This window comes from Ceratotherium simum, chromosome 35 (genome assembly GCF_057802395.1).
Source record: "Ceratotherium simum simum isolate JZ-2026a chromosome 35, ASM5780239v1, whole genome shotgun sequence".
Classification (NCBI taxonomy): domain Eukaryota; kingdom Metazoa; phylum Chordata; class Mammalia; order Perissodactyla; family Rhinocerotidae; genus Ceratotherium; species Ceratotherium simum.
The window spans coordinates 7,230,530-7,245,905 of NC_141934.1; the positions used below are offsets into that span (position 1 = coordinate 7,230,530).

General features: G+C 42.2%; 1 protein-coding gene across 5 annotated transcripts in view; it reads right to left on the bottom strand.

The window, feature by feature from the left end:
- DEPDC5 (DEP domain containing 5, GATOR1 subcomplex subunit) overlaps positions 1–15,376 on the bottom strand; it is a 119,377-nt gene that overhangs the window by 73,670 nt on the left and 30,331 nt on the right. For all 5 annotated transcript variants that reach the window (XM_087423931.1, XM_004429738.3, XM_004429737.3 and 2 more), the window contains exons 13-20: positions 12,799–12,902; positions 12,438–12,512; positions 10,693–10,827; positions 9,495–9,556; positions 9,279–9,352; positions 4,393–4,462; positions 2,421–2,457; positions 1,744–1,864 (exon numbers count right to left, since the gene is read on the bottom strand). In XM_087423931.1, the coding sequence (XP_087280057.1) occupies positions 1,744–1,864; positions 2,421–2,457; positions 4,393–4,462; positions 9,279–9,352; positions 9,495–9,556; positions 10,693–10,827; positions 12,438–12,512; positions 12,799–12,902 (678 nt within the window). The remainder of the gene's footprint in view (positions 1–1,743; positions 1,865–2,420; positions 2,458–4,392; positions 4,463–9,278; positions 9,353–9,494; positions 9,557–10,692; positions 10,828–12,437; positions 12,513–12,798; positions 12,903–15,376) is intronic.

The following is a 15,376-nucleotide window of genomic DNA, read 5'->3' on the forward strand; positions in this document are numbered from 1 at the left end:
AATTTAAAATGTTGGGGGATGGGCCGGCCCCGTGGCTTGGCGGTTAAGTGCACGCACTCCGCTGCTGGCAGCCTGGGTTCGGATCCCGGGCGCGCACCAACGCGCCGCTTCTCCGGCCATGCTGGGGCCGTGTCCCACATACAGCAACTACAAGAATGTGCAACTATGACATACAACTATCTACTGAGGCTTTGGGGGGAAAAAAAAAAGGAGGAGGATTGGCAATAGATGTTAGCTCAGAGCCAGTCTTCCTCAGCAAAAAGAGGAGGATTAGCATGGATGTTAGCTCAGGCCTGATCTTCCTCACAAAAAAAAAAAAAAATGTAGGGGAAGTAATGAAACAAGACTGACAACATGCTGATAGCTGTTCATTACACTACTCTATTTGAACACGTTTGAACATTTCCTTAATAACAATTTAAAAAACAGTATACCCTTATTAAAACATGAAACTCCCTAAGGGGAAAACCTCTGGAAGCAGTAGGAAGAAGGATCAAAAGGAGAGAAGCTCAAGGGGGAGGCAAAAATTCAGAATGGAAGAGTTAGCAACTGCCGATAGGGCTGCCCCTGGCATCAGAGCTGTTCTTTCCACCTGGAAGGATTTTGTTTTAAGTAAGAGCTTAAACAGAGCCTGAAAATAGATCCCAAAGGCTGACTACACATTCATTATTTCAACAGTAAATATTTGAGCACCAGTATATGCTCCGCCCAGCGTGGGGGATGGAGCACCGATTAAGACATGGTCTGTGCCCTCAAGGAACACGCAGGCTGGGCACCTCTCTGAAACACCATGTCTTGCCATCTTTGAATAGAGAAAAAAAAAACCAAGGATCTTGGGCTATGAAAGCATTTTTAAATATTCAGAAGAAAAGCACTCCCGAAGTCCTAAGCAGCACCTACGTGCAGGGGAGCTGCTGTTAACAGCACTTATTCTAAGCTCCAAACATTTTCAGGATGAGACGTTAAGATGGGATAAGGAAAAAGGACAGATGACAATCATGTGGCCACTACAAGCTCATTTGCCACAATGTGAAGAGATGAAATGTTCTTCCAATCAGTTATGCTCAGATAAACTTGCATATTGAAGAAATCTGGAAAATGGACTCATGGTATTGGGTAAACTGGAGGAAAAAAATGAGCTAGAGCTTTGTTTCATACGTTCATAACAAACTTCTACGTGATAAACTAAGTCTAAAAACCAAGACTATGAAGTGTTAGAAGAAAATATAAAATATATATCTCTAACCTTGGAGTAGGGACAGCTTTCTTACACAAGACCCAGAAATGAACATATTGGTAAATCTGACTACATCATAATTAAAAACTATTATACAATCAAAACACCATGGAGCAAATTTTAAAAGCAGGAATTAAAGAAAGAAAAGTCTCTTGCCCTCTGGGAATAATAAACCTAAAAGAAACTCTGGGCCCTAGGATCTATCTATATATTAGTGGCAACCCAGTGAGAAGATTCGAGAATTTGTGAATTGCTTCTCGTGGCTAGAAAAAGCAGAAAAACGCTCTCCTTATTTGGGGACAATACTTGACAGCAAACATCACTAACAAAATGGCTGGGCCAGAGAACATGAAAACAGAATCCCTAACAATCTACATGGTCTGGCTTCTATTTGGCTGATTTTAATTTAAAACATTTTCAAGGTTGCTCTCATTAAGGTCCCTACTGGACCTCAGGTTTTCCTATGCAATTTTTACATCCACCCCAAAATGAATCGGGCAGCAAACCTGCAGGTGGCGAGGCGCTGAGCCCGAGATGGGCCGGGCAGCCTGAACACTTGAGCGTCATAGGCATCATAATCTACTTGGATGGGAAGGGCGTTCTCAGATTCTTTTGGAGTCCCGAGAGCTGAAATACACAAATAATACGAATTGTTATCAAAACACATTTCAACCAGATGCCCTCAGAGGGTCTTCGTCAAAATCTGCAAGGCACAGGTGATCATCATCATCTCCTTCTGAAAAAAAAATGGGATAACAACCCATTCATCAGGTTGTTGAGATTAAATGACTTACATGTCAAAGCAATACAGAAACAGTACAGCACTAAATAAAGGCAAGCTGATGGCAGTATTTCATTCTTCTGTGATCCCACTTTAAAAATATCATTTTAATATGTATGTCTAGTACTCTAAAACTTTCTACCTGATCCCTACGATTGACCTAAGGAAAATAAAAACAAGGTTTTGTCATCATCCATTTTGCAGTCGACAGGACAAAAATATATAAGGCGATTAAGGGACATTCCCAAGGTCACACAAGGGGAACTCAGGTCTCCCCTTGTGGGTCTTTTTGAAGACCCTTCCCAACTTGGCTGTGAACTTTTTATGGGACCTCATATAATCTTGTTGCCATGAGTTAGCTGACTCTAAAAGTAATGAAAGCAGATCTCAAAAAATACTCACATGTATCACGGCCATTTTTTGCTTTCTCAGAGGCAGGCTGTAAAATTAAATAGACAATTAGTCACTCTCTCCTCTGCTAGAACAGAACTTATCACAAGACACAGTTTGGGGGTGGCCGCTCCCCAGAGGAGAGACCATGTCTTACCCCTCACTGTAACTGATGGAACAGCAGAAGCTAACACCTGACACCTATCTACCATGGTGTCAAGCCCTGCTGGGTCCTTTACTTCCCACCTTACATCTTGTTCACTCTCACAACTCTATCCAATGGGGGCATGGACCCCACTTTACAAGTGAGGATATTCAATTATAGAAAGAATAAGGGACTTGCTCAAAGTCACACAATTAGCAGGTGGCAAAGCCACAATCGAAGTCCACCTCTTCAGACTCTTGGTCAATCCACTGGTGTGTTTGTCCTACTGTAGCTAGGTTCCACCTGACCCCAGACTCTGTATGCTTCCCCGTTCACCACAGTGCTCTCACTGTCTGCCTACAACCACCACAATTGAGCACCTGGTAGATCTAATTTGCTAAAATGGAGTACAAAGAGAGGAAACTGAAAGAATTACTTTTTTTTAAAATAAATCTTTTTCAAGACCCTTATACCTTCCATAACAATACTAATTCGTTCTTCTTTAAAACAATCATCTTGCAGAGAAGTTCTTCCATGTTCCACTTAGCTGAGAATGGTTGTGGTAAAAGCAGAAAACCTCAGAAGGCAGGAGAAGGCCCTTCTGGGCAGAGTCCCGTTTCCCAGCACTTCACTACTTGACAGGGCCCATTTTAGGAGTCCTCATACTCCTCCAAATTAATATTTTCCCTATTAAAAGAGTAACATTAACCACCCTCTCCCCCACAAAATGGAAGAAGTGGCCCTGATACTACTATTGCAACACAGTCACAATGGGGCAATTTGCAGAGTTCAGCTCTGCTAGAAATAGGCAGATAGGCGAGAGCACTCTAGTGTGGGGCCTACATACATAAGAATCTGGTTTTCTCTTCATATTACAGCAAAAATGCTTTTTCAGATTCTTAATAGTAGCATTTTTATTGGTTACAAATACATTCCATTGAGTGGATATTTCATGGTTTATTTAGCCATTTCTCTACTATTTTTTTTTTTTTTTTTCCCCCCAAAGCCCCAGTAGATAGTTGTATGTCATAGCTGCACATCCTTCTAGTTGCTGTATGTGGGACGTGGCCTCACATGGCCAGACAAGCAGTGCGTCGGTGCGCGCCTGGGATCCGAACCCGGGCCGCCAGCAGTGGAGCGCGCGCACTTAACCACTAAGCCACGGGGCCAGCCCTCTCTACTATTTTCAACTGCTCACTATTATACATAAAACTAGACCAAGATCTACATGCATACAATATCCTCAACTACTTCCTTAGACCACATGGCCCAAAATCGAATTATCTGGCCAAATGGTATTTACATTACTCTTGACACATATGGCTGAAGTGCCTTCCATAAGTATTGTACACCAACCAGGTACACCAGCACCAAATTCATCACACATTTTCCAGTATTTGGTATAATTATTGTTTTAAACCTACTTGGTAAGCAAAAAGAAAAAATCCCCATTCCCGTTTGAATTTGCATTTCTTTACTGCTAAGATGTGATCTTTTTATCATATTTCCCTTTTGCTGGAATATGTGTCTATATCTTTGTCCCCCCTGGTATCTGAGAGGTCTCAGTATCTGAATAACCCAGTCATGTCATAAGAAAAATAGTTCTTTTATTATTAAAGATCTAAACATAGTTCTCTGTCATATTTTTGCCAAAGATATTTCTTGCAGTCTGGTGGTTTGCCTTGTTATTTATTTATTTAATGTGGAAAATCGTGACGTTCTAAGACAAATTTCTTAAACTCTATTGATGACCACGGGGAGGAGGGGGTATCTCAGAACCAAAATAACCACATCAGTGTGTGACAGTCCCTGAAGGCTCTGCTGGTTGGTGATACCTACCTTCTTTCCCGCCAGTTTTATCCGTGGGGTGAAACTGTTACAAAAGAGCTGGCTTTTGGATGTGTAGAAACTGTGAAAGAAACAAACAGGGACATGAATCTAAACCCCTTTCATTTTAAACCTCAAGACACAGTGGAGGCGGCTGGCCTGGTGGCAAAGTGGTTCAGTTTGCATGCTCTGCTTTGGTGGCCCGGGGTTCGCAGGTTCGGATCCCGGGTGCAGACCTATGCACTGCTCATCAAGCCATGCTGTGGCGGCATCCCATATAAAGCAGAGGAAGATGGGCACAAATGTTAGCCCAGGGCCAATCTTCCTCAGCAAAAAAAGAGGAGGATTGGCAACACCTTAGCTCAGGGCTAATCTTCCTCACCAAAAAAAAAAAAAAAAAAAAGACACTTGAAATCCTAGCCATGGATCAGCCCTCTCATGAATGCCTTTCTCTCAGGCTTCACTGATCTTCCAAATTCTAACTTCTTTTGTAATTACTATAAAACATTACGTTTTTAATTATTGTTCTTTTCTTTTTTTCCTCAAAAATTGTTTCATGCTAGTCTTGATCCCTAACTGGATTAGAATCTCCTCTTCATGGCAGGGATTAAATCTATTTACACCACAATACTTTTTCACTTAGATACTTGGCTTGATGCTGGGCCCAAGGGAAGTCCTTCTCACTCACTGATTGATCAGCACTTAGTAAGCCAGAATAACGCAGGCAAGAAAAGGAAAAGGTGGCACTCAAGAAAAGATAAAATCATCAAATCCTCTGAAAATCATATCTTAACGCAGTCATGTCAGATACACAAGAAAATTGGAGATCCAGCCTTGCCCTAGGTATGTTGAATGAATGAGTGAATAGATGCTGTGCAGCCTTTTCTATTCCTTAGGCATCACTCTGCATTCTCTTTTATCTACAATTATTTTTTTTTTTTAAAGATTTTATTTATTTTATTTTTTTCCCCCCAAAGCCCCAGTAGATAGTTGTATGTCATAGCTGCACATCCTTCTAGTTGCTGTATGTGGGACTCGGCCTCAGGATGGACGGAGAAGTGGTGTCTCGATGCACGCCCGGGATCAGAACCCGGGCCTCCAGCATCGCAGCACGCGCACTTAACCACCAAGCCACAGGGCCGGCCTTTTATCTACAATTAATTTGTGGTAAAGGTGTTCTGAATAGTGACCAGTCCCCACCTTCCATCATAACTCTGATCATAAAAACATAAAAAGGGGTGGTATAGGAGCCGGCCCAGTGGCATAGTAGTTAAGTTCGGCATGCTCTGCTTCGGCAGCCCGGCTTCAAGGGTTCGGATCCCAGGCATGGACCTACACTACCTATCAAACCATGCTATGGTGGCAACCCACATTCAAAAAACAGAGGAAGGTGGGCACAGATGTTAGCTCAGGGCCAATCTTCCTCACAAAAGAAAAAGGGGGGGGCAGCATCGATAGATAACCAGTAGACTGTGGGGCAATCCCAGTGGCACATTAAGTGCATAAGAACATAAGAATACCAGCTTCAGTCAGATCTGGAGTCCAGCCCTCGAGACTTGGCCTCTCACAGTGGTACTGAAGAAAGTACCAAGTAGAGGATGCTACTCTCATTCCAAATATTAATTACGAAAGATATGAGTGGTGAAGTGATGTCAGCCAGAAGAATGGGTTTTTATCAGACTGAACATATAAAATTGCTGTGTTTGAATCAAAAACAACTTAATATCAAATTCAAATAGTTCAAACTCAACTGCAGCTTTGCCATGAACTTGCTATTCAATCCTAGGCAAGCCACTTAACCTCTCTGGAACTCGGGTTCCTCATCTATATACAATGTGACTGAATGGTCTCTATGATCTCCAAGATAAATTCCAGTTATACCCTGTGATATCCCCCAAAATCCCAGTTTTATAACTCTTATGTATCTGATTAATTTACTTTTTTAGATTAATTTTCATTATTAGCCAATAATACTTTGGGAGTAATAAGTTCTCACTGAGGGCCGGCCCCGTGGCTTAGCGGTTAAGTGCGCGCGCTACGCTGCTGGCGGCCCGGGTTTGGATCCTGGACGCACACCGACACACCGCTTCTCCGGCCACGCTGGGGCCGCGTCCCACATACAGCAACTGGAAGGATGTGCAGTTATGACATACAACTATCTACTGGGGCTTTGGGGGAAAAAAAATAAATAAATAAAGTTATTTAAAAAAAAAGTTCTCACTGAAGAGAATTTGATTATGCTTAGAAGGCCTTGTGGGAACACTCTGCCCGCTTCTGAAGAGACTTGCTGACAGGATGAGAACAATGGCCCCTGTGAGCAGCTGCCTATCTCAGGCCCTCTTGTTCCTGTCCCCGAGTGGTTCAAGCAAACAAGGCTCACAATGACATGTGAAATGCAGGCCTCAGGCCCTCTCGGCTCTCAGATTCTGAAGCTCCGCACGCACGTGTGAGTCCATCCTCCATCTTAAATGGCATCAGAGAGCCAAATTAGGATGAAAAACAAAGTGAAAAAATCAGGAAACTTTCAAGTTATTACAAAGTAAAATCTGAGGAAACTGCAATGCTTAAGTGCTTATACAATTTTGTGTGTGCTACAGCTGCTTTTTCCCTTATTTCCTAAACTAAAGTTAAAACCATGAAATATGGTGAACAATTAAACTGTAGCTATTTTCTTATTAGCAAAAGAATCAATGTCTTATTCAAAGATTACAAATCCAAAAACAATTAGAGGGTCACACTGGTCTCTGAAATAAATGAAAAAGAAATAAGCTCAAAATACTATTTTACCTGAACCAAGTTTTTAAAATAATGGTAACATAAACACAAAATGAGGATGATTCTGAAGGCATCTTATTATGAAGCAGTCACTTTTTCTTAATGTGACTTTGTCAGGCAATGCAATGACAACATATAAAATTGAGCATCATTAAAAAGTCACATATACACATACAAAGGAATAACACAGATGACCAGCCAGAGAGTATGTCACTGGGCTCCCTGAGAAGAGACAGGCATACTGGGAACAGGATAATTACAATGTGACCACACCATCTTTACAAAGCTGGCCAACCGCTCTTCCTTGCTCATGAAACTGGTTCTTCACTTATGAATGAAACTGGTTCTTCACTTATGAATGATTACAACTAACCAGCAACGAGCCCCATATGAGAGCAATGTGGCCCTTAGCAAAGATAAAAGAAATACCATGAGGCTGAAATCAACATTTGTGATGAATTTTCAAGCTAGTCTCCAGCAAAGATTTGCAACCAAACAGAAACCAAAATTAAAGGTTCTGTTGAGCTTGAGGCATGAGCCAAGTGGTCTTCTGCTCCTCATGAGTCCTGGCTTAAGACAGATAACACAGAGAGGGGTAGAAAGCTCTGGAAGCACTGAAAAGAAAGCAGCTATTCGAGACAGCACGGGAAGAACTCACAGAAGAGAGATGTTGGGCTGGGTCTTAGAGGATAAATAGGCATTTGCTAGGGAAAAGGCAGCGGAGAGGCCCTCCAGGTAGAAAGGCTCAGCCATGAGAGTGAGACATGGGTGTCTGCTATGCAGAACAAAAGAGGGCAAGTGGTGGGAGAGGAGGACTCAGATGTCAAACGCTTTAGTCTTTATCGAGTCGGCATGAGGAATCAGAAGAAAAGAGCAGTAGGATTTGGTTTTCATTTTTCTTTTTTTTGTGTGTGAGGAGATCAGCCCTGAACTAACATCTGCCAATCCTCCTTTTTTTTTGGGCTGAGGAAGACTGGCTCTGGGCTAACATCCGTGCCCATCTTCCTCCACTTTATATGGGATGCCGCCACAGCATGGCTTGCCAAGCGGTGTGTCGGTGCGCGCCCGGGATCCGAACCAGCAAACCCCGGGCCGCCACAGCGGAGCGTGCGCACTTAACCACTTGCGCCACGGGGCCAGACCCGAGGATTTGGTTTTCACAAAAATGACTCTGGCAACCAGGTACAGCAGTGATCGACAGATGCTGGTCCCCAGACTCCTGAGGTTCCTTGGTGCTACATCAGGGCCTGCTATGTGAGGAACAGAGAGGAACACTAACACTTTTTCACTTTTATATATTGGGATTCGCAGTAAGACTTTTAGTTGAAGGAAGGGCCCTGTTGCTTAAGAAAAAAAGTTAAAAAGTAAAGGAAAGAGGAAAACCACTGGTCTAAAGGAGTGGTTCTCAATTGGGGCGTGGGGGGATTTTGCCACTCAGGGGACATGTGGCAGTATCTACAGACATCTTTGGTTGTCATAACTGGGGGTGTATGCTGTTGGCATCTAGTGGGTAGAGGCAATGGATGCTGCTCGACATCCTAAAAATGCACAGGACAGCTCCCCAACAACAAAGAATGATCCAGCCCAAAATGGCAGTAGTGTCAAGGTTGAGAAACCCTGGTCTAAAGGATGAACTGAAGGAGAGAGACTAGAAATAGCCACACTAAGAAGATTATTGCAGTAGTCCAGAAAGATGAGGACCAGGATAAGGCAGCGGCACTGGCCGAGGGACAAGAGACAAACACCATCCTTGAGCTGGAATCAGCAGGAATACTGAAGCCTTGTCCCATGTGAAGAAGAGGCATGGAGATTTTTCTACAAATGGAGGAGGCTAGGCACAATGTTGGTCTGTTATGGTCTGTGGGAATTGGGAACAGTAGCAGTTGAGAATAACAGTGGAAATAGTCCTTCAAAATTTGTTTTTATTGTTTTCACTGTAGATTGTTCTTACGTTACTGCCACTGCTTTGTATGTAGAGAAGCTTTAAGCAAAAGTGAGAACTTTGGTTTCCATACTTTCTTGACAAAAGATTTTATAGTAAGAACTTAATAGATTTGAAGAGAAAATGGCAAGAAAGTCATTTGAAACCCTTATCATCTACTATGAATCAAGATTACACTCACCTGTGGTTTATCCAGTGAGGAATATTATAGTCATCGCCCAGACGAGAATCGCAAGGTGCACTCCGATTATGAAGCTGAAGGGAAAGAGCCAGTGCACAGATCAGCCAAAAAACAAGTAGGAAGTGGACCTGCTCCAACTTTTCTGTTTTGAACTGTTCTCAAGATCACACTGGTGCTGGAAACTGGCCTTTCATAAGTAATCCAAAATCTAATTACCTTGAACAATGGGACAGCATGTAAAGGTTGCTCCCCCATGCACACCAAGTCCACACCAATTCCTACAAAAGAAAAGACAATAAGAGTTTGAGGGTGGGGAGAAAAGAGGTAGAGGTAAGTATGCCAAACTACAATCAATGTTATTTAACTGGATCAGGGTATAGGGCAAAGGAGACTTACCCTTTCTACAATTTATAACCTCATCAGTGCTGCCTATACAGCAAAGAAGTAAATAGATGCATTTTTTCTGTTTCCTCTTTACTAAGTCCTATCACACCTGCCACTATTCAGCACTTGACAATTAGCCTTTGACTGCTTTGCAGATCATGATTTGTCAAAAAGACAACCAGGCCTCCGTTACTCAAGTTTCAAGGCCAGAAAGGCAAAGGAAACTTGTCATCTCAGTAAAAAGCAAAACAACCCACATAATTTAACAGAGCATCTTTATTGGCAATCAGGATTTACTTTCCCAACTCCATCTTGCTGTTGAAACACAAATCAAACTGGGGGCATGGGGTGCGAGTTGGGGAAGCATGGACCATCACGGAGGGAGGACTGGACCAGATGGTCTGATGGTACCTCCCAAGATGGGCTGACGGCACACTGGTTCCTTGAAACAATCCTCAAAAATGGTTCTCCAGTGTCAAATATGTTTGGGAAACACAGACTATTAGTTATGCTCTTTAGAGAGAAACAAGATACACTAGCATATTAAAACCTGCAACTAGCGGGGCCGGCCCAGTGGCATAGCAGTTAAGTTTGCACGCTGCGCTTCAGTGGCCCGGGGTTGGCAGGTTCGGATCCCAGGCGCACACCAACACACTGCTTGTCAAGCCATGCTGTGGTGGCATCCCATTTAAAGTAAAGGAAGATGGGCATGGATGTTAGCCTAGGGCCAATCTTCCTCAGCAAAAAGAAGAGGATTGGCAACAGATGTTAGCTCAGGCTAATCTTCCTCAAAAAAAATTTCAAAAAATAAAATAAAAATAAAATAAATAAATAAATACAAACCTGCAATTAGGGAATCTGCCTAAGTGTGCATGACCCAGCATTTCCCAGACCGATTGGACCATGGAAGTCTCTGTCATCTGACATTTCTCACATCCCCAGATCTCAGATGCACAGAGCCAGGGAAAACTCAGAGTGCTAAGGGTAAAGCAGGCTATAAACACTCAGAGACAGCACAAACCAGCATTACCGTTATCTATCATTCGCTGCTTGGTCAGGATCATGAGCAGACGGTCCACTTCAAACACGCCCACCCCAGGCGTGATCACCACAGACATCTGCCCCGTTCGGTCAAAGTTGCGGTTGATGTAATGTTTATCAAACACTTGAAACAAAGCAAAAAGTCCTCCAATGAAGATGTCACAGCTCTTCAGAAACCAGTCACTGGCAAGCATCTCTGTGCTCTCAGAGCATCTCATCCATATTTCTACTACAGCAATTGCCACATTCTGACCTGAATTCTAGTTAGTCATGTGCACGTCTATCTTTCCCCTTCTACACTAAGAGTGGCTTGAACATAGGACTAGGTCACTGTCACCTTTGTTAATCCTCATTGATGCCTAATATTTGTCTTGTGCAGTCTTTTTTTTTTTTATAATTTTATTTATTTATTTTTTCCCCAAAGCCCCAGTAGATAGTTGTATGTCATAGCTGCACATCCTTCTAGTTGCTGTATGTGGGACGCAGCCTCAGCATGGCCAGAGAAGCGGTGCATCTGTGCACGCCCAGGATCCGAACCCGGGCCGCCAGCAGCGGAGCGCACGCATTTAACCGCTAAGCCATGGGGCCGGCCCTTGAGCAGTCTTAAATGCTCAAATTTCATGTTGTTAATTTAAACTGGCCATAAATGAGTCTGTATGAAAACTTACAAGAATCAAGTATTAATTTAAGACAATATTTAAGACAGTGGACCAGAATCTTGTGATAACTTTGTAAATTGGGCAAGTTAACTTTTATTTCTGGCCTGTGCAATTCCCACTTGGAAAAATCAGTGATACTCAAATATGACAAAAAGATTTGCTAATAAAAGATTCCGTGTTCTTGCATCCCTAGTACTTGGGAACAGACACATGGTAAGGTGATACACATAGTATAGTGACCAGACATCATCACTTCCACCACTGGCCAGCGCCAGACAGACATCTAACTGGAGCTGCGCCCATCAGACCCTCTCTGCTGGGAATGTGGAATTCTGATCAGAGAGCAGACAGGGCTGCTGGGAGCTGAACATGGCGGTAGGAATTCCTGGTGCTGTGGTTCCCAGAGCCACCTTCAGCCCCACCTTCTTCGGCCTGGTGTTCAAGCTTTTCCTGGCTTGAACCCCACCAAGCCCCTATATCCTTAGAGTAAATTTCTCTTTTTGTTTAAATGAATTCAGTAGGTTTCTGTTATTTGCAAAGTATCTCAGCTAACACATAAATGCAGGGACAAACATTCAGAAGAAATCACGTCACACTGTTAACAATGGTCCCTCTTAGAAGGAGACTGATAGTGGAGGGAGGGGGAGATGTTCATTTTCACTTGATATACCTCTCTGTTATTTGAATTGTAGACACATTGGTCACTTTTGTAATTTTTCAAAAAAGTAGATTAAAAAAAAATTTACCTAGAAGCCATTGAGGGATGAGGTGGAAAATAATAAGAACACAGTTTTAGTAAAACAAAAAGCCCAAGGAAGTTTCCCTCCAGCTCTTTAGTCTTAGCTAACCATGAGAAGCAGATGAGAATAGCAAGTTAATTTCCCAACAGAAGACCTAGGAGCTAAAGGCTGGCCATTAAAATCATCCAATCAGAAGTTATTGCTTCAATTAATCTTGGGGGTGGGTGGATGGGGCATCATCAACTAGGTCTGGGTCTTTGGGCATTAGTAAAGAGAATTTCATAGCCATATGGTAAGCAAGATGCCTGCTCACTGTGGCTGGTGTCCTTACTCACCATTGAATGACAGATTGATGGCCTCTAGGTAGTTTCCTTGTGCTGAGGTAGAATTGTCTCCTTGAGGAAAGCCCTCTGAAGCAAAAGACACAAGAGAAGGGAAAACATCTCATGAAGGATGAACTCTTTAAAAAAAAGTGGAAGGTGTCTGGCTCCATAGGGGCCCCCACTCAGTAGTAGGGACATTATTGAACTTACTGCAGACATAATAAACAATTGAACCCAACTGGAAATAGAAACCTGGCAGAAGCAGAAACTATACACAGCACTAGAAGGAAAACAAGCATGAACCTCTTCATCTCCCCGCCTCCACCCTATGCCTCCTTTCCCTGCCCCACCTTCTGTCACATGGATGCAGTACCTGCCTGTTCCAGTCGCACCAACACTGGATACTGGATGAAGAGTTTTTTAATGGTCACGAGGAGTGAAGTCCACTCTTCTCTCCTCTCATTCTGCACCACCACTCTGAAAGGAGTATTATCATAAAATAGATATCAAGCGGCTATTACATACAGGACATCGGGTCCCCTACAGGGTTTCAAGGAAAGGAGAAAATGGGATTCCCAGAGTTAGGGGAATTTATCATACAATAATAAGTAATAAAGTCAAATGCATTTAACAAACATTAACAAAGAAATGTAATCACATCAATAGTCACATAGATCGAAAATAAAAAATAAGAAAATATTTTAAAAATTGCCTTGAGATTATACTAATGCCCATGTTGAGCAGAGATATGAACATTCTCACATACTGAATTACAGTTAGTGATATATATGAAAAGCATTAAAAGAAAACATCTATATATATGTTTTACATATATATCCAATAAACATATCTAGGTCAGGAAACCTAGTGATGGGAATCTGTTTACTGTATACCTTCTGAACCTTTAAAATTTTGAACCATGTGAATGTATGCCAAAAAATAAATAAAATCTAAATTTAAAAAGAAAAATATACATTTCCATTTACCTAGTAATCTTATTTTATTTTACTTTATTTTATTTTATTTTTAATTTAACCTAGTAATTTTAATGCTAGGAATTTATCCCCTCCCATTATCAACATCCCTCATCAGAGTGCTGCATTTGTTGCAATTGATAAACCTACATTAACACATCATAATCAATCACCCAAAGTCCGTAGTTTACCTTAGGATTCACTGTTGGTGGTGTACATTCTGTAGGTTTGGACAAATGTATAATGGCATGTCTCCATGATTATAGTATCATACAGTATTTTCATTGCCCTAAAACTCCTCTGTACTCCAATTATTCATCCCTCCCCCCACCCAACCAACCTCTGGCAACCACTGGTTTTTTTAGTCTCCATAGATGTGCCTTTTCCAGTATGTTATCTAGTTGGAATCATAGTATGTAACCTTTTAATATCGGCTTCTTTCACTTAGTAATATGCGTTTAAGGTCCCTCTGTGTCTTTTCATGGCTTAATAGCTCATTTCTTTTTAGTGCTGAATAATATTCCATTGTCTGGATGGACCACAGTTTATTTATCCATTCACCTACTGAAGGACATCTTGATTGCTTCCAAGTTTTGCCAATTATAAATAAAGCTGCTGTAAACATCCGTGTGCAGGTTTTTGTGTAGACATAAGTTTTCAACTCATTTAGGTAAATACCAAAGAGCATAATTGCTGGATCATATAGTAAGAGTATGTTTAGTTTTGTCAGAAACTACCAAACTGTCTTCCAAAGTGGCTGAACTATTTTGCATTCCCACCAGCAATAAATGAAAGTTCCTATTCCTCCACATCCTCGCCAGCATTTGGTGTTGTCAGTGTTCTGGATTTTGGCCATTCTAATAGGTATATAGTGGTATCCCATTGTTCTTTTTTGTGTGTGTGTGAGGAAGTTTCACCCTGAGCTAACATCTGTGCCAGTCTTCCTCTATTTTGTACGTGGGATGCCTCCACAGCATGGCTGATGAGTGGAGTATGTCCATGCCCGGGATACGGACCCATGAACCTGGGCCGCAGAAGCAGAGCATGCGGAACTTTAAGCACTCGGCCACGGGGCCAGCCCTCCCATTGTTGTTGTTGTTGTTGTTTTTGGTGAGGAAGATGGGCCTTGGGCTAACATCCATTGCCAATCCTCCTCTTTTTGCTGAGGAAGATCAGCCCTGGTCTAACATCTGTGCCCATCTTCCTCTACTTTATATGTGGGACACCTGCCACAGCATAGCTTGATAAGCGATGTGTGGGTCCGCACCCGGGATCTGAACTGCAAACCCCAGGCCACTGAAGTGGAGCGTGCGAGCTTAACCACTACGCCACCGGGCCGGCCCCCCATTGATCATAGTTCAAAAAAAAATACTGTTATAAAAGAATAAAAGATGTATTCTTTAGGAATGCTATTACAAAATTGAAAAGCGAAAAAATACTCTATAAGTTGACATTTGGCGCTAGCTTGGTACTTAGGAAGGAACTAGCTACAAAGAAATATGTTCAAGGCTCCAGATTTGGGGTGTGGGGGAGACTGGCCATTCAAGACAAAAACTAAGCCCACATAGTAAAGTGTTACTGCAAAAGATAGACATTGTATTTCCAAGTCAGAGGTAGGAGGGGAAACCAACAGGAGCTCCTCCTCTCAGTTACAGAAGGAAATAGTCTGAGGAAGCAAGATTAAATCAGTAGCAGGGTACTGAGCTAGAGAAGCAATCTCTACAAGCTTTAACAAGCGTAGTCAGAGATGATGAAACGTTCCTATCACTAAAGGGGTTGGTTCTGACTTAAACACAAAATCTTTGTACCTTAGGCAAGAATAAAACACCTTCTGAAAAGCAAAAGGCTTTCTAAGTCCATTTTGATGTCTACTCTATCCTCTTTCTGAAGTGCCAATAATCATGTGGTAGATTTCTCCACACATCTGAGAATTTAAAAGGTCAAAGTCCTATAGCTCCATGCCATCAAGCAACCCAA